The sequence below is a fragment of the Peromyscus maniculatus genome, chromosome 5 (genome assembly GCF_049852395.1).
Source record: "Peromyscus maniculatus bairdii isolate BWxNUB_F1_BW_parent chromosome 5, HU_Pman_BW_mat_3.1, whole genome shotgun sequence".
Lineage (NCBI taxonomy): Eukaryota > Metazoa > Chordata > Mammalia > Rodentia > Cricetidae > Peromyscus > Peromyscus maniculatus.
In genome coordinates, this window is record NC_134856.1 from 80,773,277 (window position 1) to 80,800,252 (window position 26,976).

Genomic DNA, 26,976 nt, shown 5'->3' on the forward strand with positions numbered 1-26,976 from the left:
TAGAAATTAAGCAGAGTACTAAGGCCAAATCTACCTCAGACAAATGCCAACTCCAAAATAAAATAATAATGATTCTTTCTCTCTAAGCTCTTTCTATGTCAACAGTATCTTGTCAAACAGAAGGTCCCCAGCAGCAGCACGGGAGGTCCCCAACCACAGCACAGATGGACAGCTGCAGAACGAGGAGACGGCAGGACATCATTCCAGGACCTCCACCATCATCCCAGGACTTCACAAGATACCCCTCATCCCCCCAAGAGCCAACCAATGCCCACTATTCAGCTGGAAGCAGTCTTTGAGAGAAACGTCGCTCCCATACCCAGTCAACCACAATTTTTTCTTTTTTTAAAAAGGAAGAGTCGGGAATGAAGGGTTCACAACACGCCCCCACGGTCGCATATACCAGGCAGACACTTCTGCCTAGCCAATTCCAGTCAGGATAGGCATTTCCGGGTCAGGGCGTCTCTCGTAACCAGGATACCCGGTGGACCTGGACACCTCCGCCTAACCAGTTCCAGGTCAAGATAGCCATTTCCGGCCAGATCAAGGCGTCTCACGTAACCAGGATCCGTGACGTTACATGGCCATGTAAGCACGCAACGTGACCATGTGATCTACGCACACGCGTGGAGTAGTGACGTGACCTGGCCACGCCCCCAGCCGGTTTTTAAAGCAGAGCGCCATGTTCCCGGTTCTCTCTTCTCTTCCCCTTCTCCACGCACGTGTCTCTCCCACAGGCCTGTGCACTCTCTATCCCTTTATCTCTAATAAAACTCTTATAAGTGGATTAAAAAAAAAGATGTCCATTGTGCTTATCTGCCCATCTTTCATATGGTATGAGAGTTATGCTCTAACTCTTAGGCTTAAATGTGGAGCCACCTGGGCCCTACATGAAAAGGGGATAAACTAGAACCCAGGGGACTGAAATTAGAACACTCCATCCCAGACATAGATACTGGGACTCAAGATGCATGTAAATGTTTTGACCAGAACAGCAACAACAATAAAACCTTAGGTTTGTTCAAGTTACCTGAGTCCCATCCAATAAATGACAGCACCACATCAATAGTCACTGGGGAGGGATGACACACATAGGCAGGACCAGAGTCAGGGCCCAAGAGAAGGTTACCCCAGCTGAAAAAGAATGTGCACTGTCAGCTGCTGTGGGGCCCAGAGTCAGCAAGAACTACACAGGATCACAGTCCAAACAATCATGCCTGAGTGTATGGCATGGTGTATGTCAAGGAGCCAGAGCAGAAGCCCAGCTGCCCCAGCTAGGTCTTCATGTAAGCAGTGGGCAATCTTCTAAGAAGTCATTATTTGAGGGAATTAGCAACATTAAGTTTCTGGTTTAAAGTAAGAAGCTGGATCTGGAATTAGTGGACCTGGTTTCTTAACTTACCAACCACACGGTGAGAAAATCCATTAAAGCAGGGCCTGGAGAAACAGCCTGCTGGACACCTCCTGTGTGTAGCTGGCAGAGACTGACTTCTAAAATGACCACCAAACTGAAAACAAAATTAATAACAAAGCATGCATACGCGTATGTTGAATCAACTGCACATATATAGCAGCCCAACTCCTTGAACACAGTTCCGTTTCCTGCAGCTTTTCTTTTGATTGAAGTTATTATCCTTGCTGCAAGGCATGTAAAGGTCTATCAGCTTAAAGATGTGGGCTGAAGGTTGGGAGGAGGCAAGGGGGTTTCAGAGGCGGTCATGAGCAATTAGACCTCATATTTGTCAAGTGTGCCAGAGAAACAGGACGTGTGTGTGTGTGTGTGTGTGTGTGTGTGTGTGTGTGTGTGCGCGCGTGCGTGCGTGTTTCAACACTTTCTCAAAATATCTGTTTAAACTCTGTGATGGGTATTCTTGTTTGTCAACTTACCTACATTGGAAACTAAAACCACAAAACAGAGGGCACACCTATAAGGAATGTTGCTTAATTGGAAGCAGGAAGATCCACTGCTAATCTGGATGTTTGAGTTAGGAAGACATGCCTTTAATCTGGGCCGCACCTTCTGCTGGAAGCCTGTAGAAGGACATGGAAGCAAGAGCTTTTGCTGTTTGCCTACTTGCTCTCACCTACTAGCAAGTCCATTCCTTCACTGACATTGGAGCCTACTTCTTTGGGATTCCAGCATACACGGAAGACCAGTTGAGACATCCAGCCTTATGGACTGAGGAACTATTGGATTCTTGAACTTTCCATTCACAGGCAGCCATTGTTGGATTAGCTGGACTGCAGTCAGTAAATCATTTTAATACATTCTCTTTCTCTCTTTCTCTCTATCTCTCTTTCTCTCTATCTCTCTTTCTCTCTATCTCTCTTTCTCTCTATCTCTCTTTCTCTCTATCTATTCATCCTATAAGTTTTGTTACTCTAGAGAACCCTGACTAATACAAACTCTCATTATAAATATAGAGAAATTACAATTATATATATAATTATATCATAAAGCTACAAATATATTTTAATTATATAAGCTATATAATCATGTATAACATGTATATATAATATAACATTATATAATCTATGTGTGTGGTATAAGCTGTATATTATATAACTATACAATTATATTTATGTATAATATTTATATCAGTATATAATTATATATTATATAATCTGATATGTGGATTATATTGTAACATATATAATTGGAGAGCTGAGTAAGGGAGAGAAAGAGAGAGGCAGAGACAGAGGGAGAGAGAGTTTTTAAGGAGTCCTGAGGGGGCCTAGCAAAGCTAAAATCTGCAAAGCAGCCTGCAGGCTGGAGACCCAGGAAAAAGGTATTTTTGGAGCCATGTATGACATCACCTGGAGTCAGAATTCTGTCCTTTTCAGGTGCCTGGGCTTTCTTCTCTGAAGGTCTTCCTCTGATTACATGAGGTCTACCTGTACTACTGCTGTAATTTCCTTCAGCCAATCTTCTTATCTGGACGTTAGCCACATCCAAGAATTAACTTCACAGCAACATTTAAACTGCTTTTGTGTTAAAATTAGATATTGTAGCCGAAACCTGGCACACAAAATTACCTCAATCACAAAACCAGTCACGGTCCCTAGCCTCTGAGCATAGAGAAGACACAGGGACCAATATCTTTTGTCCAGACTTTTCCCAAATTGTATAACCAAGTGCAAATTTTTCCTTATATTCAAGGACTTACTTCTCACAAGTCTTGAAGACAAATATGCACTCAAGGAACATGCTGGCTTTTCCTCCTGTTGGCTAGAGTTCACCAGCTAACCATGGCAGACCTCTGCTCTCATGAGTCTTGGCCCTCTGCAGTCTAGCCCACCCACTTCATCAGGAAAAAGCTCACAGTGATGCTTCTCAAGCAAGCAGTGTGTATGCTCAGACCTTTTCACTTACAACTTCCGCTGAAGAAAAAGATACAATGAGACGTCAACAGAAGGCATACGAAAAGAAATGTAACCTGGACCCGCAGCTTCCCCTCTACGTGTTAGTTAACCTGAAAGAAGACTAGCTGTGCTGACGAGTACACTCGAGAAGCTCTTCCCCCATCTGCTTGAAATGCTCAAGAATGTGGCAGGGACAGTTTCTTCTCAAGGTTACAACATTGATTTCTATCTGCTCTTGCTTCCTTTTAGGTTTTCAGTGTTGTATCAAGTTTTGACTATAACTAAATTAGCCAACAGATGATAATAAAGAGTTGGCTTTTATTATTGAAGTAAAATTTACATATAACGAAATGTAAATGTAGAGGTTTAAATGAGAAATGTTCTCCATATGCTTGGGCACTTTGAAAACTTGATTTCTAGTTGGTGGCACTGTTTGGCAAGACTTGGGGGTGTGGCCTTGATGAAGGAAGTATATCACGTGGAGTGGGCTTTGAGACTGTACAGCCTTTCCAGTTCTCTTTTCTTGCTTGATGTTTGTGGTTAAAAAGTGAGAGCTCTCAGCTTCCTGCTCCAGCTGCCTACCTCCCCACCGTCTCTGCCATCATGGAATCTACTCCTCTGAAACCATAAACCAAAATAAAATAACTAACAAATTTATGTATGTAGAAATGCATTAAGTGTACAAATGAGTTTTGGTGAATATATGCATATATATAACCACCAACATAGTCGACATATAGTCTAATGACTATAAGTTCCTTATAGAATTTATTTTTATATTTCTTCTTAGTTAAAAGTTTAGCTTAAAAGTTTATTTTAAGAGCAACTTTGAGTTCCCTTTATCCCCTTCACTCTCTCTTCATCTCCTCTTTAAGTTACATATTAGTGTAATTAATTTATTATAAGTGATAAGTTGATGTGGTGGTTTGAAAGAAAATGGCCCCCATAGGGAGTGGCACTATTAGGAGGTGTGGCCTTTTGGAGGAAGAGTGTCACTGTGGGGATGGGCTTTGAGGGCTTATGTGCTTAAGTGTGGTACACAGTTCACTTCCTGTTGCCTGTGGACCAAGATGTAGAACTCTCAGCTCACTGACTAAGACAATTAATATACACACAACTAAGCTTATACTTTAAACAGTTACTTAATGGCTTTTGGCAAATGTATCACATACCCAAAGCTACAGTTTCATACAAAATATTTCCACTGCCCTAAAATTGCCCATCTTTCCCTTTCTCCTGACCATTGATCTTTCTTACTGTGCTCACATTTTGCCTTTTGAAGTGTGTGGCATAATTATAATTATACAGTATGTGGCCTTTTCAGAGTTCACTTGGCAATACATAAGGTTATTTCATGTCCTTTTTATGGCATGAAAGAAAATTTCTTTGATCATTAAAAATCCCATTGTATGGCTACACCACAGTGAGTTTATCCATGTGTCTACTGAAGGACATCTTGTTGCTTCCAGGTTTGGACAATTATTAAGAAAGCTGCCAAAAACATTGTGTGCAGGTTTTTCTGTCTTTTTTTTTTTCTTGCTTATTTTGCAGTACTGATGGTCAAACCTAGAGCCTCCTTAATGTTAGGCAAATAAGTACTCTACCACTAAATTACATCCCCAGGCCTAAGTGCAGGCATCTGCATGGACATTCATTTTTAACTCACTACAGCATATGATAAGGGTATGTCTTTTAAACTGATTTATTATTTTGTATTCTAAGCAACAATGGATGGGAGTTCTCATTTCTCCACATCCTCATTAGTATTTGCCCTTGTCAATGCTTTGGATTTTAGCCATTAAAATGGGCAGTGAGGGGGATCTTATTGTTGTCTTAGTCTGGAATTCCTCAATGGCATGCTTTGTACATCTCTTTGTGAGTTACATGCCATCTTTGTCTGCTTTGGTAAAGTGCCTGCTCAATCTCTCTTCCTCTTTTATTTGGGTTGTTTTCTTAGGGTGAGTTTTCAGATTTTATATCCCAGATGTCTCATAAGATATATTCTGTAAAGATTTTTCTCTCAGTATTTGCACTGCCATTTTATCTTACAAAATGGTGTTTTTCATAAAACACAAAGCTTCACCTTGGCAGAATTTGCTTTTGATGTTACATTTGAAAAGTTATTGTCAAACCTGAGCTCACCTAGATTTTCTTCTATATTGTCTTCTGAAAAATCTTACAGTTAGGCAGTTTATATTTAGGCCTAAGGTTTGAGTTAACCATTATGAAAAGTGTCTAGAATGACATTTCTACTTTAATGTCCTGTTGTTCCAGTCCCATCTGTCAGAAAAAGTGATCTTTTTCTGCTTGTCTTTGTTACCTTGACAAAGATCAATATAGCTATAGTATGTGGGTTTCTTTCTGCCCTTTCTATTCTTGGGGAATGCATTGAGTCTACAGATTAAGACAAAGAAAATGGCCACTTGACAATATTGAGTCTTCCTATTTATGTGCATAGAAGTTTCACATTAGGATACTGCTACTTCTATAAAGGATTTTCTGTATTTGAAATTTTACTTGTTCATCAGATAATTGTGTCATCTGTGCATAGACCCAGTTGCAATTCTTTTCCTATCTGTTTTCATTTCATTGTCATTCATATTGTGAGAGACCTCAACTTGAATGGGAAGGAGTAAAAAAGTCAGACAGTTTTGTCGTCTTGATTTCCATGGGAAAGTATTTGATGTTTCATTAAGAACTGTAGATGTTCTTTATCAGATGGAAGGTATGCTTTCGTACTCCTACTTTGCTGAGATTTTTTTATCTAGGTTTGATTTTATGTGTATGAGTGTTTGGGCTGCATATATGAAGTCACTGTTTTCATGCCTGGTGCTCCTGGCAGCCAGAACACAGCATCAAATCTCATGACACAGCTACCCTGTGGGTGCAGGGACCTGAACGTAGGTCCTCGGCAAGAACAGCCTGAGCCATAGCTCCGGATTCTCTCAAGATATTTTTAATCATGAAACTTTCTCAAATGCTGTTTCAGTCTCTTCTGATACGATCATGTTTTTCAAATTAATATTGCTTACATTGATTTTACAATTGCATTTCCAGGAGACACCTCATTTGTCATGATCCCCACCACATTTGATATGTTTGCTAATAATTTTTACACATACTTTATGAGGCTAGGGTCTTTTGGTTATAATTTCTTTGGTGTTGGTATTAGGGTAATATTGGTCCCATAAAACAAATGTTTCTTTCTCCTCTAACTTTTTAAAGATTCAGTGTATATTTGGTATTACTCCTCCCTTAAATTCACTATTGAAATTTTCTGGGTCTAGAATTTTCCTTCTAGGAAGACTTTTAATAGCAAATTCAGTTTATTTAATATAGGGTTGTTCAGGTATTTTTCTTAGTTTTTCAGCTTTGGAAAATGCTTTTAAAGAACGTATATAGTTTATCCAAATAATCAATATATTGGCCTAAAATAGTTCTTTAAAATTTTTTTTATTAAATTTATTCATTTTCTGTGTATTTTGACTGCATGTCTGTATTTGTACCATGCTTGGTGCCCACAGAGGTCAGAAGGCAGACTCCTTGGAACTAGAGTTATGGATGGTTGTAACCACCATGTGCATGCTGGGAATCAAACCTGGGTCTTCTGCAAGAGCACCAAGTGTCCTTAACCACTAAGCCATCTCTCCAACCCTGAAGCAGTTCTTAACATGCTCTTACTTGTTTGATGTCTGTAAGATCTACAGAGCTCTTCAGCACAATTCTTGTTGGAGTCCTTTTAGATTTCCTTGTGGCTTTAACCAGCAGGACTGCAGAAAGAGGATGATTGGACCACGGACCTGAGTACCAGGTGTCTGAGATGGTCTGCACTTGGCTGTGCTGGGGGGAGGCCTTTTGCTCCACCCCTTGGCATTCCTATAAATACCCTAGGGCAGAGACAGTTGGAGCCCAGTGGATTAGGACCCAGGCCCTCCTGAGGTTATCCTGTGTTTTCTGTTTCTCTCCCCTCTAAATTTCTATCTAATATTTCCTGCCGCTCCTGCTCAAGAGTACTCTCAGGAAGAGTGGGGTGGGATGGCCCCCCCACATATTCTGAGTTTATTCTGACAGTATTCCTTCTATTATGAAGCTTTTAGGTAGCACACAAAATGTCTCTCTTCGTCCCAGCTACTGCTCCCTCTCGTCAATTCAATTTTGATATAGCCATTCCAAATTCTTTATGCATTTGCTTTCCATGGCCTTTTTCTGTTTCCTTCTTTCAATTATTAGTGTATTTGTACTTACCTTGTGAAAATGTGATTCTTGTAGAGAACATAGGTAAGTCGTGCTTCTCTATACAGTCTGACAACTTCTGCCTTTTAATTGAAATTTTTAGTTAACATTCATTTAATATAATTATCTGTGGGTTGGGGGTATATACTTTGCTATTTGTTTTCACTCATCCAACTCACTCTGTTCCTTTTCTTCTTGCTTCATTTTGGATCTTTAAAAAATATTTTGTAAATACATTTAATTCTTTAGTGACTTTTTAGTGTGTTTTATGACTTTGTGACAGTATGTGTGGTGTGTGTGTGTGTGTGTGTGTGTGTGTGTGTGTGTGTGTGTGTGTAGGCCAAAGTTCAGTATCAGGTCTCTTTCCTCAATCTCTGTCTTCCTTTTTTTTTTTTCTTTTTTTTTTTCTGAGACAGGGTTTCTTACTGAACTAGTAGCTCACTGATCCACTGCCTGCCTGGCCAGCAAGCCCCCAGGGGTGCCTCTGTGTCTACCTCCCAGTGCCTCCCAGTGCTGGGGTTACAAATATCTTTATATGGATGCTGGGGTCCAACCTGAGCAAGCACTTTACTTACTGAACCAGTCACTTTATCTTATTTTTTAAATAGTTACTATAAGGATCTCAATATACATCATACAACTACCCATGAATTTACATTGTGTTAGTTCACATGAAACACAGGAATCTTATTCATCTTATTATCCCCTCTAAATTTTATGAACTTTCTTACAAATTTAGGACTATTTGTTATAGACCCACAATAAAGAGTTATGAGTTCTATTATATAACAATGATTTTTCAAGTCATTTTAAAAAAGTAAAAGCATAGCCTTACATTTACTCAATATTTACTTCTTTTGCTCTGTAGTCTTCCATTGAATCCAAGTTACCTTATGTAGTACAATTTCCCTCCACCTTCTTGAATTCCATTTAATACTTTATGGAGCACAAATCTGCTGGTCAGACACATGTTCTCAGTTTTTGTTCATCTGAAAATACCTATTTTACTTTCTTTCATGAAAGATAATTTTGCTGCACATAAAATTCTGCATTGAAACTTGTCATAACAGCCAAAGATGTCATGTAATTATTGTCATGAGTTGGGTCCTGTGAAAGAAAGACTCTGAGATGTAGGTTCATCCAGCATAATGTTTACTAACAAGTGTCCTTGACATCAAAATTGTAGGAAGGAGAAGGAATCAACAGTAGCCAGGAAAACAAATTTTCTTCTCTTTTTATTCTCTCATACAATACATCCCAACCACCATTTCCCCTCTGCTCCTCCAGTTCCCTTCAGAAAAGAGCAGGCCTCCAGGGACATCAACCCACCACAGAATAACAAGATAACAATATGATGAGGCACAAACCCTTTGTGGCAGTTTGAATGTAATTGGCCCCCATAATAGAGAGTGGCACTATTAGAACATGTGGCTTTGTTGGAGTGGGATTGGCCTTGTTGGAGAAACCTGTCACTGTGGGGGCGGGCTTTGAGGTTTCCTACGCTCAGGATACTATCCAGTGTGTCAGTCGATTTCCTGTTGCCTACAAGCCAAGATGTAGCCAGCACACCTGCCTGCCTGCTACCATGCTCCCCTCCATGATAATGGACTGAACCTCTGACACTGTGCGCCACCACAATTAAATGTTTTCTTTATGTGAGTTGCCATGAGTATAATGTCTCTTCACAGCAATAAAAATCCTAACTAAGACACTCTCTTATCAAGGCTGAGTGAGGCAACCCAGTAGGAGGAAAAGGGTTCCAAGAGCAGGTGAAAGAGTCATAGACACCCCCACTCCAACTGTTAGCAGTCCCACAAAACACCAAGCTAACAACCATAACATATATGCAGAGGAACTAGCACAGACCCACGAGGCTCTGTGATTTCTGCTTCAGTTTCTCTGAGCCCCTGTGGTCCTGCTTAGTTGATTCTATGGGCCAGTGTTCTTCTGGTGATCGCCACCCCTCTAGCTGCTACAATTCTTCCTCCTCTTCCACGGGAGATTTCTAATTTGGGTGTTCTTTCTCTCTGCCTAATGTTTGGCTGTGGGTCTCTACATCTGTTCCCATCAGCTGTCAGAGGAAACCTCTCTGACGATGATTGAGCTAGGTACTGATATATGAGTATAGCAGAATATCATTAGGAATCATTTCAGTTGTTTTTTTTTTTTTTCAATATAATGCTTGTCCTATAACCCCAGCTGATCCCAGAGGGGATATGGCACAAGAATGGCCCTTTAGTGTTGCCTTGTATCAGATCAAGGGGTCAGGCCTTCCCAGCACTGAATGATCACTGACGGCAGTTACCTCAGGAGGTGTATGGCTGGAATGAGGTAGCTCTCCACAGCTGAGGCCACCTATGCAGGGAATGACCGCTGGAGGCTGTTAGCTAATAGCACTTCTCACCGCTGGGGTAGTTCTTCACTGGAGATTTTTACCTGGCTGTGCACCACAATAGTCTGCTGATGAGAATATATGTTAGTTTTCTTTGAGTAATGTAGTGTTTATCCCCCAAACCACATGCCTTCTTAGCTTTGCCTCAGACAACACAGTGCACTGAAGAGAACATTTCTTAGCATTTGTTCTTTATTGTTCATTAACATGTGATCTATAAGTTGGTTCTGGGGACTATGTAGCTATTATTCAAATATTTTTCTTTCCCCATTTCTCTCCTTCTAGTAGATCAATTAACATGCTTGGTATTTTGTGTTATATATCGCAATTTTCTGAGGATTTACTCATATTTAATTTTTCTCTTTCCTTGAATGTAAATAATTCCCATTTGATCTATTTTCAAATTATGTTCATGTGCTCTACAAACAGCAACTAAGTTTATCAGTAAACTTTGTATTTTGGTTACAGTATTTTTTCATCTAAAATTTGGATCTTTTTATTTCACTACAACTGACTTCCACATATTATATTTTCCAATACACTTTAAAAAAATAACTATAATGGCTGAAGTCTCTTTTTCTAAGTATTACCGAAGGTTGGTATCCACTATTTTGTTGTTGTTAAACAAATCCATTCTACCGTGTCTTCACATGGTTGATCATGTTTTACTATAGACTCTATAAATGGCACATTACAGAGTTGGGATCCATTATATTGCTTGGCTTTAACAAGGTTGGACTCAAACTCCTGAGCCCTCCCTGCTTTTTTGAACTGTAGCTGAAATCTCTTGATTAATTCTCTTTCACTTAGTTTTTCTGATGATGCTTCTTCCAAATGCAGACATGAATGTGAGTGTTTACATGTGTAATTATAGCTCCTTACCCCTATGCTGCCCCTGTTTTTAGGGTTCCAATCCTTCCAGCTGCTCTTTGGTCCTCAATACTGTTCTCAGACATTGCAATCTACTGTGACCAGGACATCATCCTGAGCTGCTAGTAGGTGTCTGTGGTCAGAAAGTAAAAGCCAGAAGTCACATTGATGGAGCACTACTCTTTTAAAAGCCTATTTACTTACAGGCTTTGCTCACTTATAGTTTCTTCCTGGTGTCTTCAATTTGTCTATTTTTTATATTTTAATTGAGACATTACCATTGTTATCTTAGAAACATTAGGCCAATTAATTTATCCCACATTTACCAGAAGCCAAATGCCCTGCAATCACTGTAGCTCCACTTGCGTCTCACCTCTAGCCCCAAACTTTCCTGTGTTAGTTAATAGCAAAAGTGTTCTTCTATTCCTTCATGTAAGTGCTAACTGGTCTACAAGTTCTAACTCATTACCCTGCATCAGAGACATGAGTAGGAAGAGCCATGTATCAGGGAAACAGGAATGACTCTGTGTAGTCTAAAGGAGATAGATACGAGAAAATAGGGATCACCTCCCCCATAGAAGAGGAGATTCAAAGCATCATTTAGAAATAGACCATTGACCCTCAACCAGAAGCACTCAAACGGGTGGCTCTCAAAACCCATCTAGAAGTTTCCAGGAGTCTCACATCCATTCATAATGCTGACTCCAGCTGACTGAAGAATGAGTCCTCTATCACAGATGGGCTCAGGTGTTCCTCTTGTGGACAGACTATTTAGCACATATAGGACAGACCGCATAGCATGTTCTGAGGGTGACAAGAGACTTTGGTGAGCAGTCATGGATTTTCCTCCTCAGAGCAGAGGAGACCTTAGAAGAGGTTGTGGTCATGCTGAGTAGACAAGAGGTGACACAAGACAAATGTCCCACATTAACCAAAGGGTGATGAAGGGAAGGAAGCTAGAGTGCGTCTGGAAAGTTACTTCACAAAAACTAAACAGAAAGGACTCAGGAACAGTCACTTTCCATCTTGATGCATGTCATGTGAGTGACTCTTGGAACTGAAGCATAACCTTCTGAGCCTGAGAAGAGACACCAAACCCAGTGTCTGCTCAACCTGGTACATCTCACAGGAGAATCAATATATTGACTCATTTCACTGAGCTTTTCTCTTATCTATTCCACATTGTATGACTATTCATTAGTTTTGTTACAGAAATATTGATGTTATATCTGAGAGTGAGTCTTCACTGATGATATATGATGTGGAGCCCATAAGCCTATGGTTCCTTTCCCAAAAATTGTCTATGTAATAGTTTTCAGCCCACATATTCTTCCAGAATTTTCAAGTCTCATCAATTAGTGAGGTCTCATTCCTCTCCTGCCCGAAACTAAGAGTGACTTTTACTGACTGCCTTAATGATATCAGAGAGAAGTTTGATTTCCAAGACTAAGTTGTGAAAGGTCCTACAGATTCTGCTTATTTTCTTTCAAACTGCTTGCCCTAGGAACCTAGTCATCATATTGTGAGGAATCTCAGACTCCATTACCATCATGTGGAGATGTTCAAATCCACAGTCCCTGCTAAGGTCTCCATTACCATCTAGCACCACCTATCTGACATGCCATAGAGTAGGAATACCTCAGGGGATCCCTCCCCTTAGCACTCAAGTATCCCATCCATTGGCCCAGTGGGGCAAAGAGAAGCCAGGATGATGCAGATAGCTCCAAAATGCAAATTAACAAGAAAATGGATGTTTGGGTTTTTAAGTCACTACTATATTGGGGGGTAAGGGATGGATGGGGTAACTGTTAATGTAGCCATACTAACTAGAATACCATTATATTACCTTGCTATAAAAGTTCCAAATTCCAAAACCCAATAAAGGTTTCAGATAAGATTTAGGTATAATAGTCTCGTGTTTTAATATATGGATTTAATGGAGTAAGAAATCCTTTGTGGGTAAGAAGTGAGTCTCTTCATGCTGACACTCTCAGGGATAGTATCTAAGGTTTGATAGATCCTAAAGACATGTTTGTTAATGTTCAATGAACAGGAAAATACATATGATTCTATGGAAGTCATTAGAAAGTTTTTGGAGATGAGTATACTTTTACTCAACAAAATTCACCAACTAGAAATAATTTGGAATGTCTTGTTATAATTATTTTCAGTTTATGAACTATAAAACTCATTAATTTTCCTCTCGTTCTTACAAAAATGTGTCATGATTACATATATTACCTATCAAACTATGCCCCAAATCACCCTTGATTGATTACAAGAGACAATGTATCTTTAAGGATGAAGATTTTCTATTATTGAGAATAACCAAAATAATTTAACAGAAGGTAATTTCAAAGTAAGAGATTACTGTGTTTTGAAACAAAGCAGTGTCCGAAGGCAATGTAATGCAATGATGCAGCCATAAAAATTTTAGCATCCATGGTAACATCTTTGAACAAGGAAAATTCTCACCAAATTTGGAGTCTTAGTTCCATTTTGCATGACAAAATTATAAGTTTATTTTTCTCCTGGTCATACCTCATGTCACACACACACACACACACACACACACACACACACACACATATTTAACTCTATGAAGACAAAGGGAAGAAAAGAGGCAGACCATCCATAATGTCATAAAGACATGAACAGGTAACGTCCATTTGTTTTTTAGTGTTCCTATCGGAAACAAGTCTTTTCATTCTTTGCAGGAGATGTTACAGTGATGGAAGAAAAGAGACAACAGCTTCACCACTTCACCGCCCAGCATTTGTTTGATCAGAATTTAATAGATCCTTACCGCCCTGCTTTCCTCCTGCCTCACTCTGTGTCAACCACGGAAAGGTGAGTTGCTTCTAGAAGAATCTCAGCTTAACTTACACTCAGAGGAAACATCAACATGACAGCAAAAAGTCCTTTCCATAAATATACATACTAACAGAGTCAACAATGCCAAATGGGAACAAATCCTACAACCCACAGCAAAATCTCACTGCTCGTCCCACATGTGTCACAGAGCCCAGTGGGAACAATGCCTCCAGACACCCTTCAATCTCTTCCTGTTTCTCCATAATCATCCTCTCGACCACCTCTATAACTCTTTCGTACATACACTCCTCCATGCATACACATACACACCCCGTTCTACATTCCACCCCACTTCATCTACAGCATCAATTCCTCGTGGGCATATTCTGCCACCTTTTCTTGTCAATCTAGACTGGCAATTGAAAATTATTAGGTATCTGGGGTTGGGGATTTAGCTCAGTGGTAGAATACTTGCCTAGCAAGTGCAAGGCCCTGGGTTCAGTCCTCAGCTCCAAGGTTAAAAAAAAAAAAAAAAGAAAATTATTAGTATAGACTGCCTCTGGAAACAAATGGATGCAGAGAGAGAGAGACAGAGACAGAGACAGAGAGACAGACAGACAGACAGAGACAGAGAGAGACAGACAGAGAGAGACTAAGCATATGACAGTTTTTTTTTAATTTAGTCTGTGAAAACAGCAGGGTCAGACATAGGCAGTCTAGAGCATGAAGATGCTGAAGCAGCTGAAAATGATTCACTGGTACAGTACAAGAGACTAAGTCAACTTGTCCTTAAAGATCATATGAGGTTGTGGCCTTGTAAAAATTCACTTGTCAGCAAATGTGTACAAATAAGCCTGATTCCAAAGCCAAACACTTGTAAGAATATTTGAAAATCTGAGGAAAATCTACACTACCAAATTGAGAAAACATGTAAACTAAAGATACAACAAAATGTACACTAACCAGGAAAAGGAAGAGTTGGGAAGGACCCCAGAGGTGAGAGGAATGCGCTTTTGAAGTTGAAAGACGCTGGCAGAGATGGAAGGGAAGGTGAGCACCAGAGGAGACAAGCAGGGTCTAATGGCTCCTGCTTTTAATTCTCACTCTTGATGGTTCTCATGAAAAAACAAAAAGGACCCTCTTCCTAATTCTTCTCAAAGACCGATGTTCTGACAGTGTAGCTTCGTGTGACTCATCATTTTATATGCCCATATGGAGTATATTTCTATTTTACTTGCTCTATAATCATAAGTAGAAATTAAAGAAGTAAAATTATGGGAGGTATGTATCCATATAGATCATTGCTTCCAGAAAATCAAATTACAAAATCAGAAAAAATCACCTAAGTTCATGCCGTATTTCTTATTTGTGTTGCTTGCCTATTTTTAAAAACTAAATTACTGCATAAGATTTAGATCTCATCAGTGTTTCTGAGCATAGATTCAACTGTAAATAGTTCTGCAGAGGAAACAGTTATCCCTGGTCTCTGCAACAAGAATGCCATAAGGATAACCCCACTACTACAAGGCCAGTGGCTCTATATTCTCAGCTGTAGCCACCGTGGGTACTGAGTGGTTAAATTTCATTCTCTGCCTATGGGAGAATTTTCTAGAACTTTGGTCCATTTTTATAGCCTTTCTCTGAATGTTTCAAAGTCTTCTATGAGGAGCTTACTCTATTAAGGCATATATACCTGATAGTTTTCCTGGAACTCTGGTCTCAGTTGGTCACATCCAAATCTTGTCCCATTTCTCTTACGACCTGCTCTATTGGGGATGTATGGGGATGCTGTGGAAGTGGGAATCAATAAGAGCTGTGCGAGCGAAAGCAGCTTCTCTAAGGACAGAGATAGGGAGCAGAATATGGTGGGCTGTGGAGAAGCAGATGCTTCCACAGCTTTTGATCGAGTGGGAGCAAATTTACCCTGCTTTATCACTGCTCTGAGGAACTCCAAAAATCCTTTCACATCTTCAGTTCTCCTCTTCAAAGGGATGTTCTTTTGCTGACATAAAATGCGGAGTAAGTCAAGTCCACAAAGAGAGGAAATTAACCTCTTCTTACCTGCTCTCTTCCCAACAACTTCCTCTGCCACTCTCTCTGTGCACCCTCAACTGCTGACCTGTATGAATTGCACTCCCATCTTGTTTAATGTTTCAGAAGTGACAGCCTACTACAAACACAGCAGATATTCCCTGCTTTATTTTTATCACAGTGCAGAAAATGGAGCACAAGGCCCCATGCATGCTAGGCTCTACCACTGAGACACATGCCCAGCCTCTTTCTTGGGTTAGCTTGCTAAAGTACCTACCTCCTGTGGGCAGCTGTCCTTCCAGCTCAGTTCTATGTATCTCCTGTAAGTCTTGAGACCCAGAACAAAGATTAAGGATTAAGAGATTGAGTTAATCAATACACTCTCCAAATAGCTAGCATTTAAAAAACACTAACAAGCCCTGTACTGCTAGTCTCAAAAAACAAAACAAAATCAAACAATAACAGAGAGAGCCATGCCTCACAGTTCTCACACAGATGTCATTAGAATGATATTGGCATGCAGAGTCAGGGAAGAGTGTACTAGACTTCAGCCTCTGCAGTTAGTCGTTTGGGGCCCTTCACCAGCATTAAATTCGCATAAGAAAATGAGTGAAAGTCCTGTCAACACATTGTACTCACTGAGGAAAAGAACAAAATGAAATCATATTGACAAAATATGACTCGATTTTCTACAGAGCTGTTCACTTAATCTTTATGTGAAACTTTCATTGACATGATTAACCAAAGACTGAAAACTGAAGATATGAGACATGAAAGGCTATTTGATTGTCTTATCCAATTTTTAGACCACCTGTACAATTACACATTTCCAATATTTTTTTTCTAGAAGTTTGTCTAATCCATTTCTAATAAACTCTAAACACAGCCTTTTGGGGAGGTGTTTATTCTGATTAGACACTTCTTATGTACTTAATAGTTCTCCTGAAACTTTGATTCCAATTTGCTTCATTTAACTTGCCCCACTATGCTTAGTTAGATCCTCTTCCCAAGACCATCTCATAGAAGGTTTTGCATATTCCCTTTTAGGACTAATTTAACCACACTTCACACACAGTAGCTGGAATAGAGTGTATATGGTATAAATTACAGAAAACTGCGATGTGTGAACACATTCTGTAGTGAATAAATTAAGGCAATAATTTCATATGTATCAAACTAACACTTTTTAAATTTGTGGTTCCTGTGGTTTTCAGGACTAGTTCTGAAGTCTCCGGTATGGGGGAATTAAATGGAAGAGATTAGTCTCAGACTATATTTCAAGGCTGGAGATCAGCCAGCCACTCCTAGGAATATTTAAAAGTAAGCTTAACATGGACGCCTTGCAAAGATTTAAGGGGATGCTGGAATTCAGACAGGTAAAAAAGATTGAGTTTAGCACCTCGTCAGATACAATCAGCACTAGTCTAGCAGTTAAGGGAGACTAAAGGTACCAATTGGGAGAGGACGTTAGCACCCTCTATATATGTGCAAATGGATGCACTGATTGGAAGTGACTGAAGAACCCCAAAACTGCTTACAATATGAAGGATTTTTTTCTTTACAAGAGAAATTCAAATTTAATGATGTTCAAAGGTAACAGTTTCTGATTTCCATAACTGATGCAGAGCAGCAGAATAAACATGAAACTACCACCAATGTACACACACAGAGAGAGGGGGGAGAGAGAGAGAGAGAGAGAAAGAGAGAGAGAGAGAGAGAGAGAGAGAGAGAGAGAGAGAGAGAGAGAGAGAGAGCTGTTTGTTTGAGATAAAGTCTCTATAAAACAGGCTAGTCCCAAATTTACAGTGATTCTCCTGCCTCAATCTCATGAGTGCTGTAATTAAAGGTGTATACACCATGCCTTTCTAAACAGTGGGATTTAAGAATTAAGTTTTAAGTCGTTGTTACCAATTTCATTTTTCAAAAATACTTTCCATTTTTCTTACTATTTATCACTGAACCAACATTTCCCCGTATTATTTATTCCCTATCTCATCGATCCTATTGTCTAGAATTTAAGCTCTTTGAGGATGGAAAGTTTGTTCGATGTTCTAATTCACTTTTGTAGACCCAGGCTTTAGAACATCATCTCACCCAAGGTAGGTGTGCTGGCTAGTTTTATGTCAACTAGACACAAGCTGGACTCATTTCAGGAACGAGAACCTCAACTGAGGAGACGCTCCCATCAGACTGGCCTGTGGGCAAGCCTGGGCCAATTTTCTTGATTAAAATTGTTGATATGGGAAGACCCAGCTCATGGTGGGCAGTGCTATCCTGAGCTGGTGGTCCAGGGTGCTGTAAGAAAGCAGGCTGAGCAAGCCACGAGGAGCAACCTAGTAAGCAGCACCCCTCAATGGCTTCTGCCACAGTTCCTGCCTCCAGTTCTTGCCCTGAATTCCCTTTACAATGAACTACGAGATATAAGGTGAAACAAACCCTTTCCTTCCCAAATTGCTTTTGGTGATGGTGTTTTATCACAGCAATAGAACCCTAGCTAAAATAGTAGGGAATCAATAAATATTTTAAAGAAACAAATTCATGTATTTGATACTTATTTCTCTATAAGAAATCAAGCTTAAAGATATAATATACACAAAAAAGATAGAATATACATTTTCTGCCAAAATGGCTAGAGAATTAAAAAAAAATAATTCATAACTACAGAAAGAAGTTCCTTAAACTCACAAAGGTAGGATTTGAGATAGTATGAACCCTTAAACTAAAAAGTGGGAAGTATGTAAGTAGGATTATCTTATTAAGGTTGCAAAAGATAATGCTCCACAAGCACAGGAGTCATGGTTATCACTTCTTTTACACAAGCTTGTAACATTGGCTGGGATAAGGTATTAAGAGCCAAACGGAATTGCAGACAGAAACAAGCCAACCAGTAGACTAAGCTGCTACACATATTAATTTATGTATTCTTTATGCACTAATTCTATGTGGGAAGTACAATTATTATCTCCAATTGTCAGGTGATGAAATTATTAAATAAGAGCACGTATTACTACCAGTGATGGTCTTCAATGATGGTCTTCCAGCTCTAAATCTGCTCTTTGTCCTTTGTGGTCCTGAAGCTGCAGGATGCTTAGCTCTGTCAACAGAGGGCACCAGAGAGATGTCTGCAGGGGCTCCACTTTCAGAGGACCTTCTTAAACAGACACTCCTCCTCTGCCCTATTCTGCCTCAGAGTCTGGAGTAGAGTGGCCATCTTGGAAGGGTTTCAAATGTAGGCTCAGACCACTCTGTCCTTACAGGGAGTTGTCATCCCCACTTAGCAAAGTCTTTTGCTACCAGCACTCTAAGTGTTCTTCAAAAACAAAAACAGAAAGTCCAGAATCCCAGTCTTGGAGTGGAATAAGGGCCCTATTTCTACTCTTTAGTTCCTTTATTGTCTACTTTTCTTAAGCCAAAAAGCAATGGGTACTTTTTTTTAAAATCTGCTACTGACAACATTTAGATACCACTTTATTTACTCAGTTTTATTTTTAATTTATTTCAGACAGGGTCTCAGGGTTCTTTCATCAACCCAGGTGGCCTCTGAACTCAGGGTCTCTGTGCCTCCACCTCCCAGCCTTCAAACCTGTTTTGTTTTGTTGTTGTTGCTGTTTGTTTTATCCTGCTTAGTAACTAAATACCATCTGTGAGTTGTCAATCTCTTTACATTAATTTTCCCTAGATATAGTATTGTTAGGGTACCATATCACATTAGACCCTCATCTGCCCAAGACTGTGCCACTGGGAAGCAATAAATCTGAGTTTCAAATCTAGGTAGTCTGATAACAGAATATTCTCTAAACTACTATGCATGTTGCCTGGCCTCCAGCATTTGGGATAACAGATTAACATTCACTACCACCTGAACACCTCAAATGTGGAAAGACCCAGGGCTTTTGTTCAATAGCAAAAATGAGACCTATAATTAAAGGGTAAATAAATAACTTCATCCAATCTTCTCATATATGGCATGAATTGACACTGTCCAATCTTCAATTTTTACTTTTCAAATTACATTACATTACATTTCAAATTACATTACATCTTTCACATGCAGAATTCATCTCAAAGAAGTCTGTGATGTTGGTATGGTGTAAGTAATTGTTGCTACAGCAAAATCAAGGTCCACAAACATCAAAACATCCCACAAATCTGTTGTGTGCAGGTCGCCTAAGTCCTGTTGAGAATTCTGGGAGTCTCATCAGTCCTTTGCCTTGAAGTCTGTTTGTTCCAGAAACAACATGCTTGGGAAGATGGAAAAATCAGACCATTGACAGATCTTCCCATCCCAATCTTCAGAACCAATGAATGTTGCCGTATGTGGGAAAGAGAGGTCAGGTATAACCAAACTAGGGGCATTGTAAAGGGAGATTACTGAGTTGTGACCTAAATGTTATCCTTACAAAAGACAGGCAAAAGTATTTGGGAAACACAAACTGGATCTGACCAGTTTTTAAAAAGAGAGAGTTGGGGTGGGACACACGGTTGGGAGGGGGTAAGTGGATCCAGGAGGTGTCAGGGATGCATACGATAAAAATAAATTGTATGCATGTACAAAATTCTCTGCTGTGGATATCGCTCTATATAAATAAAACACTGATGGCCAATGACCAGACAGGAAGTATAGGTGGGACAAGGATAGAGGAGAATTGGGGAAACAGGAAGAAGGAGGGAGAGACACTGCAGCCACCGCCAGGACAAGCAACATGTAAAGATGCCGGTAAGCCACCAGCCACGTGGCAAGGTATAGATTTATAGAAATGGGTTAATTTAAGATATAAGAACAGTTAGCAAGAAGCCTGCCACGGCCATACAGTTTATAAGTAATATAAATGTCTGAATGATTATTTTATACATGGATTGTGGGAATGCGGGGCTTGGTGGAACCTGGAGAGAAGCCCTCCAGCAACAATTCTCACTTAGTAAAAAAATGTATTTTAGAAAATTGGCGGGGGAGAGTTATAAAAAAAAAGGTGGTGTGAAGACAGAGACAGAGAGATCAGAGTTCATACTACCATAATCCAAGGAAAGCCAGCAGCTCCAGAGTTGGGATGAGCAAAAACAGATATTCCTCTGGAAACTCTTGATGAAGCTCATCTTTGTACAAACCTTGATTTTAGCCTAGTAGTATTGATTTTAGATTTCCATCCTCTAGAAATGTGAAAGAAAAAGAAGTTATTGCCAAGTTATGGTGATACATTATGGTAGCCACAGGAAACCAATATGCTGAAAAATTAAAATTTAAATGGAAAGTTTATGTGGTAGAAGATAATATCTTAATATGTCATAAGACTTAAAAACTCAACTTCATTAAAGTTAACACCATTAAGAATAAAAATAGAAGATACAGATTTGGTGAGGCCATTTGTAATACAAACATTCTACAAGATTTCTATCCAGAATATAGAAAAAACTTTCAAACTAATAAAAACAGCCATCACACACATACACACACACACACACACACACACACACACACACACACACACACACACACACACAAAACCCAGACACCTGCATAACAAATAAGCATATGAAAATTTGCTCAACATCACTGGTTAGTTACTGGGGAATGTAAATTAACATCCCAACAAAACAATATACCACTACCTCTGTACAACTAAAATAAAGAGTTCTAATAGTACTAAGTGTTGCCAAAGATACAGAATAACTAGAACTCTCTCTCACTGTTAGTGGAAATGCAAACGAAAAGACTACTTAGAAAAACTGCAATTTACTAAATCTCAAAATATGCATATACTACAGTTTAGCAACTCTATTCATATATATATATATATATATATATATATATATATATATATATATATGCTAAAGTATGTTTATATGCACCAAAAGCCATGGCAAAATGAATAATATCCATCAACAGAGTAGAATGGGCTTTTCAAAGTGCTGTCGTCCTCTAATAAAACAATGTACAACAGCAAAGCAAGGAAATGAACTACCAATCCCAGCCAACAAGAGGAGTAAATCTCTGGGACATGTTAAGCAGAAGCAGCAAGATCAATACAGTATGTAATACATGATTTCACAAACATGGAGTTCATTAATAGGCACATGCAAGTTACGGTGACAAAAGTTAGAACTGTGGTCTCCTAGGGTGGGGGTGGAAGTACTGAGGAGGGTCTCGGGGGAGCTTGTTTGCATGTCTAGGAAGTTCCATGTCTTCATTAGGGTGGTGAGTACATGAATATTTATATTAGTAAAATAAACTGAAATGTCCACATAAGCTTTGTGTTAAGGAAAAAAGAACAGAAAACTTCAAAGACATGGGACAATGATAGGCTAATCTTCACTTGCTAAGATTTTGGAAACTGGACTGTCATCCTAATATCACCAAGGCAAAATGATCTTATGAAACCAGATTTTCTTTGGTTGCAAAACTGGGGCAGTAATATAACCAAACATGGAGAATGATTCATGGAGCATTAGATCCAATATAAATACACAGAGTTCCCAAAGAAACATAAACATAAGGTAACACTTTGAAACAAAGGTCCCCAAATCCCATCTCACTGATATAATCTCTTATTAATACTTTCTCCATTATTTTAAATTACCATCACTAAAAGTAAACTAGAATGTGAACTTGTATGAGGCCAAGAATAAAGTAAGAAATATGGGGCACAGTAGAGTTATCTATTCTGTCTATAACTCGTAGGAAGAATGACTGTCATAAAACTGAAAAGCTAAGATTGATACTAAGGATTCCCAGAACCTATTTAGAAACTATATTTTCAGTTCCAGAAAATCCAAAGAAATGAATAGCTCAAGCTTGACGATGATGTTTCACTCATTTCTTTCTGTGTGAGGGTCACTGTAACAGCTGAAGGGTTAACCATGTTGTAGTCACATCTATATACACAGCCAGTTCAAATTTTGCAGTTCCTCTCATTATAAGTTGTCCGGTAAGGCAGCCACTGATGACCTGAGGCTATCAAGCATTGGAAGTTTATATAATTTGAATTGATTTGTTCTCCAAGTATTAAATACACCTCACATACCAGTTTCAAAACTTTGTACAAAAAGGTTATAGAACATTTCAAGAACATTCTACTGATTACATGTCAAAATGATAATAATTTAATGGTTTCAGTTAAGTAAAATGTATTAATGAAATGAATTTAATTTGATTATCCTTTAATGTAGTTAATACAAAAATCCAAATTATACATATGGCTTGTGTTACATATCTTTTTGGACAAGAGAGCTCTAAATAAAATTGAAAAATTCATAATGCTATTTATTTCTCTTGGGACAGAGTTTTCAGAGAATTTTAAGAATTTATGTTATTGTTATTTAATGTTATCTGACCAAATTACCTGTCTTTGTCAAAGATTAAAACCTATGCTTAATCTTTATAAGCAACCGGCTTTTGGAATGGTCTTGTAATAAGATGTTTGGTCTGCATGATGTCATGGAATATTTGCAGTCTTCCCCAGCTCCAGGAACATGTAAACCTGTAGTTCTGAAGTTTCTGGGAACTTGTAAGTACTGAGCACAGCAATGGCCTTGCAAGATCTAAAGGGTTTGCCAGGACACCTCAACTCAGACACCATATTCAAACAAAACAAACACTTCTGATCCTCAAAATCCTTATGTTGAAGCTCCAACCCCTAATATGACGGGATATGGAGATGGGGCCTTTAATTGATGATAATTAAGGTTAGAAGAAGTCAAAAGGGCAGGGCTCTAATGCAATAGATTCTGTGGCCTCTATTAGATTCTTTTTCCTCAAAAAGAGGGCTGGAGAACTGGCTCAGCAAGTAAGAGCACTGGTGGCTCTTGCAGAGGACCCACGTTTGATTCCTAGCACCCACATGGCAGTTCACAGCCACCCATAACTCTGGTTCTGGGGGATCTAAGGCCCTCTCCTGACCTCTGTGGACACCAGGCACACACATGGTGCCCATATATACATCCAGGCAAAAAACTTATAAACATAAAATAATAAACTAAAACTAAAACTTATTTTTAAATAAAAGGGAGACCTGTCTACCAGTTGAGAACACACAGCAAAAGAGGCAGCAATTTACAAGAAAGGAAAAGAGCCCTTCTCAGAAACACACTGTTGCTGTTGTATACTATGTGAAGATGTATTGCTGTGATTGGTGTAACACAAAGCTGAATGGCCAATAGTTAGGCAGGAGGTATAGGTGGGATTTCCAGGGAGAGAAAGGAAGAGGAGGAGGCATCTAGGCATGCAGGAGATGCCAGGAGATGCGGAAAGGAAACAGGAGGTGCAAGATGGAAGAGAGGTAATGTCATGTGATAGAAGGTAGATTAATATAAATGGGTTAATTTAAGTTATAAGAGCTAGTTAGGAACAAGTCTAAGCTATAGGCTGAGTTTTCATAATTAATAAGAAGTCTCTGAGTCACTATTTTGGGGCTGGTGGTCCAAAGATAGTCTGACAAGAAAGCTTGCTACATACCGTATCAGACCTCTATCTTGGACTCCGTGGAATCCTCGAAGTGATAAAGTAAACTTCTTGTTTTAGTCAGACAGTCTGTGGTATTTTATTAAGTTAACCAAAGCAAACTAATATCGATACCTACCCACTCAAGGCAATCTCAGTTTAATATTTCTATATATAGAGAGAACTATAGCCCTATGAATTTGTTAGATAAAGCCACAGTGGTTTGTACCAAGTAGAAAATATATAAAATTTGTTGATTTTCTCTAAAATTTAATATGACAGGCTGTTTCATATCCTTTACACATCAACCATCTTCAGAGTTTGGTCAAAAGGGACAAGAAATAGTTACTACTGTTTTTAGATATTCCCTTAAAAATATTGCCTTAACTTTATAAAGAATATTCCCTTCAGCAGGTAGAATTCACATTTCCACTTGTACTTAAAGTTGATAATTTGTTAATATCCTCCTTAGGGATTTGCTTCCTGGGATGACACCTTCAGTGATTTCATCATATTTCAAGTATAATAAAATCTTATTTTATGCTCCAAGGCATGAACAGTACTCAGCATTACTCAATCAGCATAGTACTCATCCTTGTGGCTATTGGGATAAAATTTGACAAGGGAACACACACACACACACACACACACACACACACACACACACACACACACACACACACGACTGGGTCCCAGATGAGGTGTAGAATGTTTTCTTACTTTAAAAACATCGCGGACATCTTCAGGTTTTTTAAATCCTGGTTTTAAAGGGAGGTGGTGGGGGAAGAACCAAGTGGTATAATTGCTTAAATCATTATCATATTAATCCCTTTACCACCTCTTAGAATTCTAAAGATAACTAAGAACTTCACCAAACACAATTTCATTTCTCCCATACACTTTTCTGGGAAAAGGACTCAGCCTCTATATAATTTCAAAAGGAGTAGGTTAAAAAAAAAATCTCTTAGAGAGATTTGTTTTATTGAGCTGAACGAAAGCTCTAGGTCGCGACCCCAGGACAACAGGTGTAACCAACTTTGCCATCCTATGTCTATCTTGTCTCCAGTTGGTTTGCTGATCATTCGTTCCTTGGTTTTATTCCCAGGTATGTTTGCACTGGTTGCTTCCAACATTCCCCCTCCCTTGGTAGTCCTGCTCTTAATGTCACTGTTACATCAGAGTGGCTTTTGAATGGCTGTCTCATTGAGAGCCACTCGCCTCATTCATTAAGACAACCCCCCCCCGCCCCCACTTTTCCTCTCTACTCTTTAGAGCAACCTGACCTTACCGATGCTGGAGCAGCAGCCCATCCCTTTATTCCCTTTGTACTTTGGTCTAGAAACCGTAGATCTGGAGGCAGTACTTTTCAGCGTGTCAGATCATGTTCCCGTACTACCATTCCCAGATGGTATAAAAATCTTTTCCATTCCCGCTTAAAACACGTTGTAAGAAATGGCGCCTACGGTGAGTGCACTCTTAGCTCCTCAAGGAAGAATATTACATAAAACTACCAACGGCCATCTGTGGATGTCAATTATTTTGGTATTTGTGCGTCAAGTGGCAGAGTCCCCTGCACCTGCTATGACCACTGTTTCCCTAAGAGCCTGTACCCCTTGTGTTGCTCATCCCTTGTACTCCCCTCCCCCAAACCCCATTCCAAGCAGACCCCTAGCATGTAACTTCCTCCTACAGCCCCCAGGATGGGGGTAAAGAATCGAACTTCACTCTTTTCCCATAGTCTTCTCAGCAGCACATTCTCAAATCTCTTCCCGTTTGCTTGCAGAACGCGGATGGGTAAGTTCTTCACCCCCTACTAAAAGTTGCCTAAAATCGGTGTCCGGCCCTGGCACCGCCCGGCTCTCAAGACAGAGCGAAGGCTGGCCACGGAGAAGCCGCGATCCCTGGCTTATTTCTAAAGGCAAGCTCGCCTCCCGGAGCGGCGGAGGGAGGCCCCGCAGAGCGCAGCGTCCGCCCGGGGGCAGCTCCGTGGGCCCGGACCGCCACGGACGCTGAGCCGCGGCCTCCGTGCCTCGTTGGGGCGCGGTGCGGCCGAGGCCAGCGGCGGCGGCCGCCCCCGGGGGATGGCGGCGGCCCGGCTCCGCCAGCAGGTGGCCCCGGGGTCCCGGCGGCGCCGCCCCCTCCGCCGGCGCGGCCCCTCCTCCCGCGGGGGCGGTCAGCGCCCCGGCCGCCGCTCCGCACCCGCCGCCGCCGCCGCCGCCGCCGCCGCCCTCCCTCGGCTCGCCGCGTCCCCCGGGCCGCGTCCGCAGGCTGAGCCCAGGCGGGCCGCGGCGAGCACCCCGCAGCTCCGCGCCCCCGCCCGGCCCCGCTCCCCGCGGAAAGTTGGGCTGCGGCGGGCGGCGTTCGGGAAAGAGCGAGGCGGCATGAGGGGGCACCGAGGGGGCGCCTAAGACACCGGGAAGGCGGCGCCGCGCGAGGGGACAACTTCGCCCGGGGAGCCCGCGCCCGCAGCCCCCGGCCGGGGCTCGCGGTGGTTCCTCCCGTCCCTCGCTCGGCCTCCCCCCCGCCGATCGAGACGCGGACCTTGGTCCCGGCGGCTCCGCGGCGGTGACACGAGCCCGCCTCAGCCGCCGCCTCGGTCTCCTGCCGCGCCGCCACCTTGCCCGCACCATGGAGTTCTCCGAGAGGAAAAGAAGCAGGAAATCCCAGAGCTTCAAACTGGTGAGCCGAGGTAAGCGGCCGGCCCGGGGACAGCGGCGGGAAGCCGGCGCCGCGCTCCCTCCGCGCACTCGGCCCCGCGCGCCCCGGCCGCCCGCGGGCTCCACGCCGGGGGCGCGCCCGCCACGACCCCCTCGTCCCCGCCCGAACCCGGGGCCCCGCG

At 40.9% G+C, this 26,976-nt stretch overlaps 1 protein-coding gene and 1 long non-coding RNA gene across 5 annotated transcripts in view; one reads left to right on the top strand and one right to left on the bottom strand.

The window, feature by feature from the left end:
- Nucleotides 1–8,194: 8,194 nt before the first annotated feature.
- Nucleotides 8,195–26,817, bottom strand: LOC143273381 (uncharacterized). Its single transcript, XR_013051458.1, has 4 exons — nt 26,679–26,817; nt 15,596–20,851; nt 10,871–15,460; nt 8,195–10,053 (listed from the first exon to the last, which is right to left on the bottom strand). It is a non-coding gene; the product is annotated as an uncharacterized LOC143273381 (long non-coding RNA).
- Nucleotides 26,693–26,976, top strand: part of Bend7 (BEN domain containing 7) — an 86,612-nt gene continuing 86,328 nt past the window's right edge. For 3 of the 4 annotated variants that reach the window (XM_076572745.1, XM_076572746.1, XM_076572748.1), the window contains exon 1: nt 26,693–26,826. In XM_076572745.1, the coding sequence (XP_076428860.1) occupies nt 26,766–26,826 (61 nt within the window). In that variant the 5' untranslated portion in view covers nt 26,693–26,765. The remainder of the gene's footprint in view (nt 26,827–26,976) is intronic. The other variant, XM_076572747.1, reaches the window with a different exon arrangement.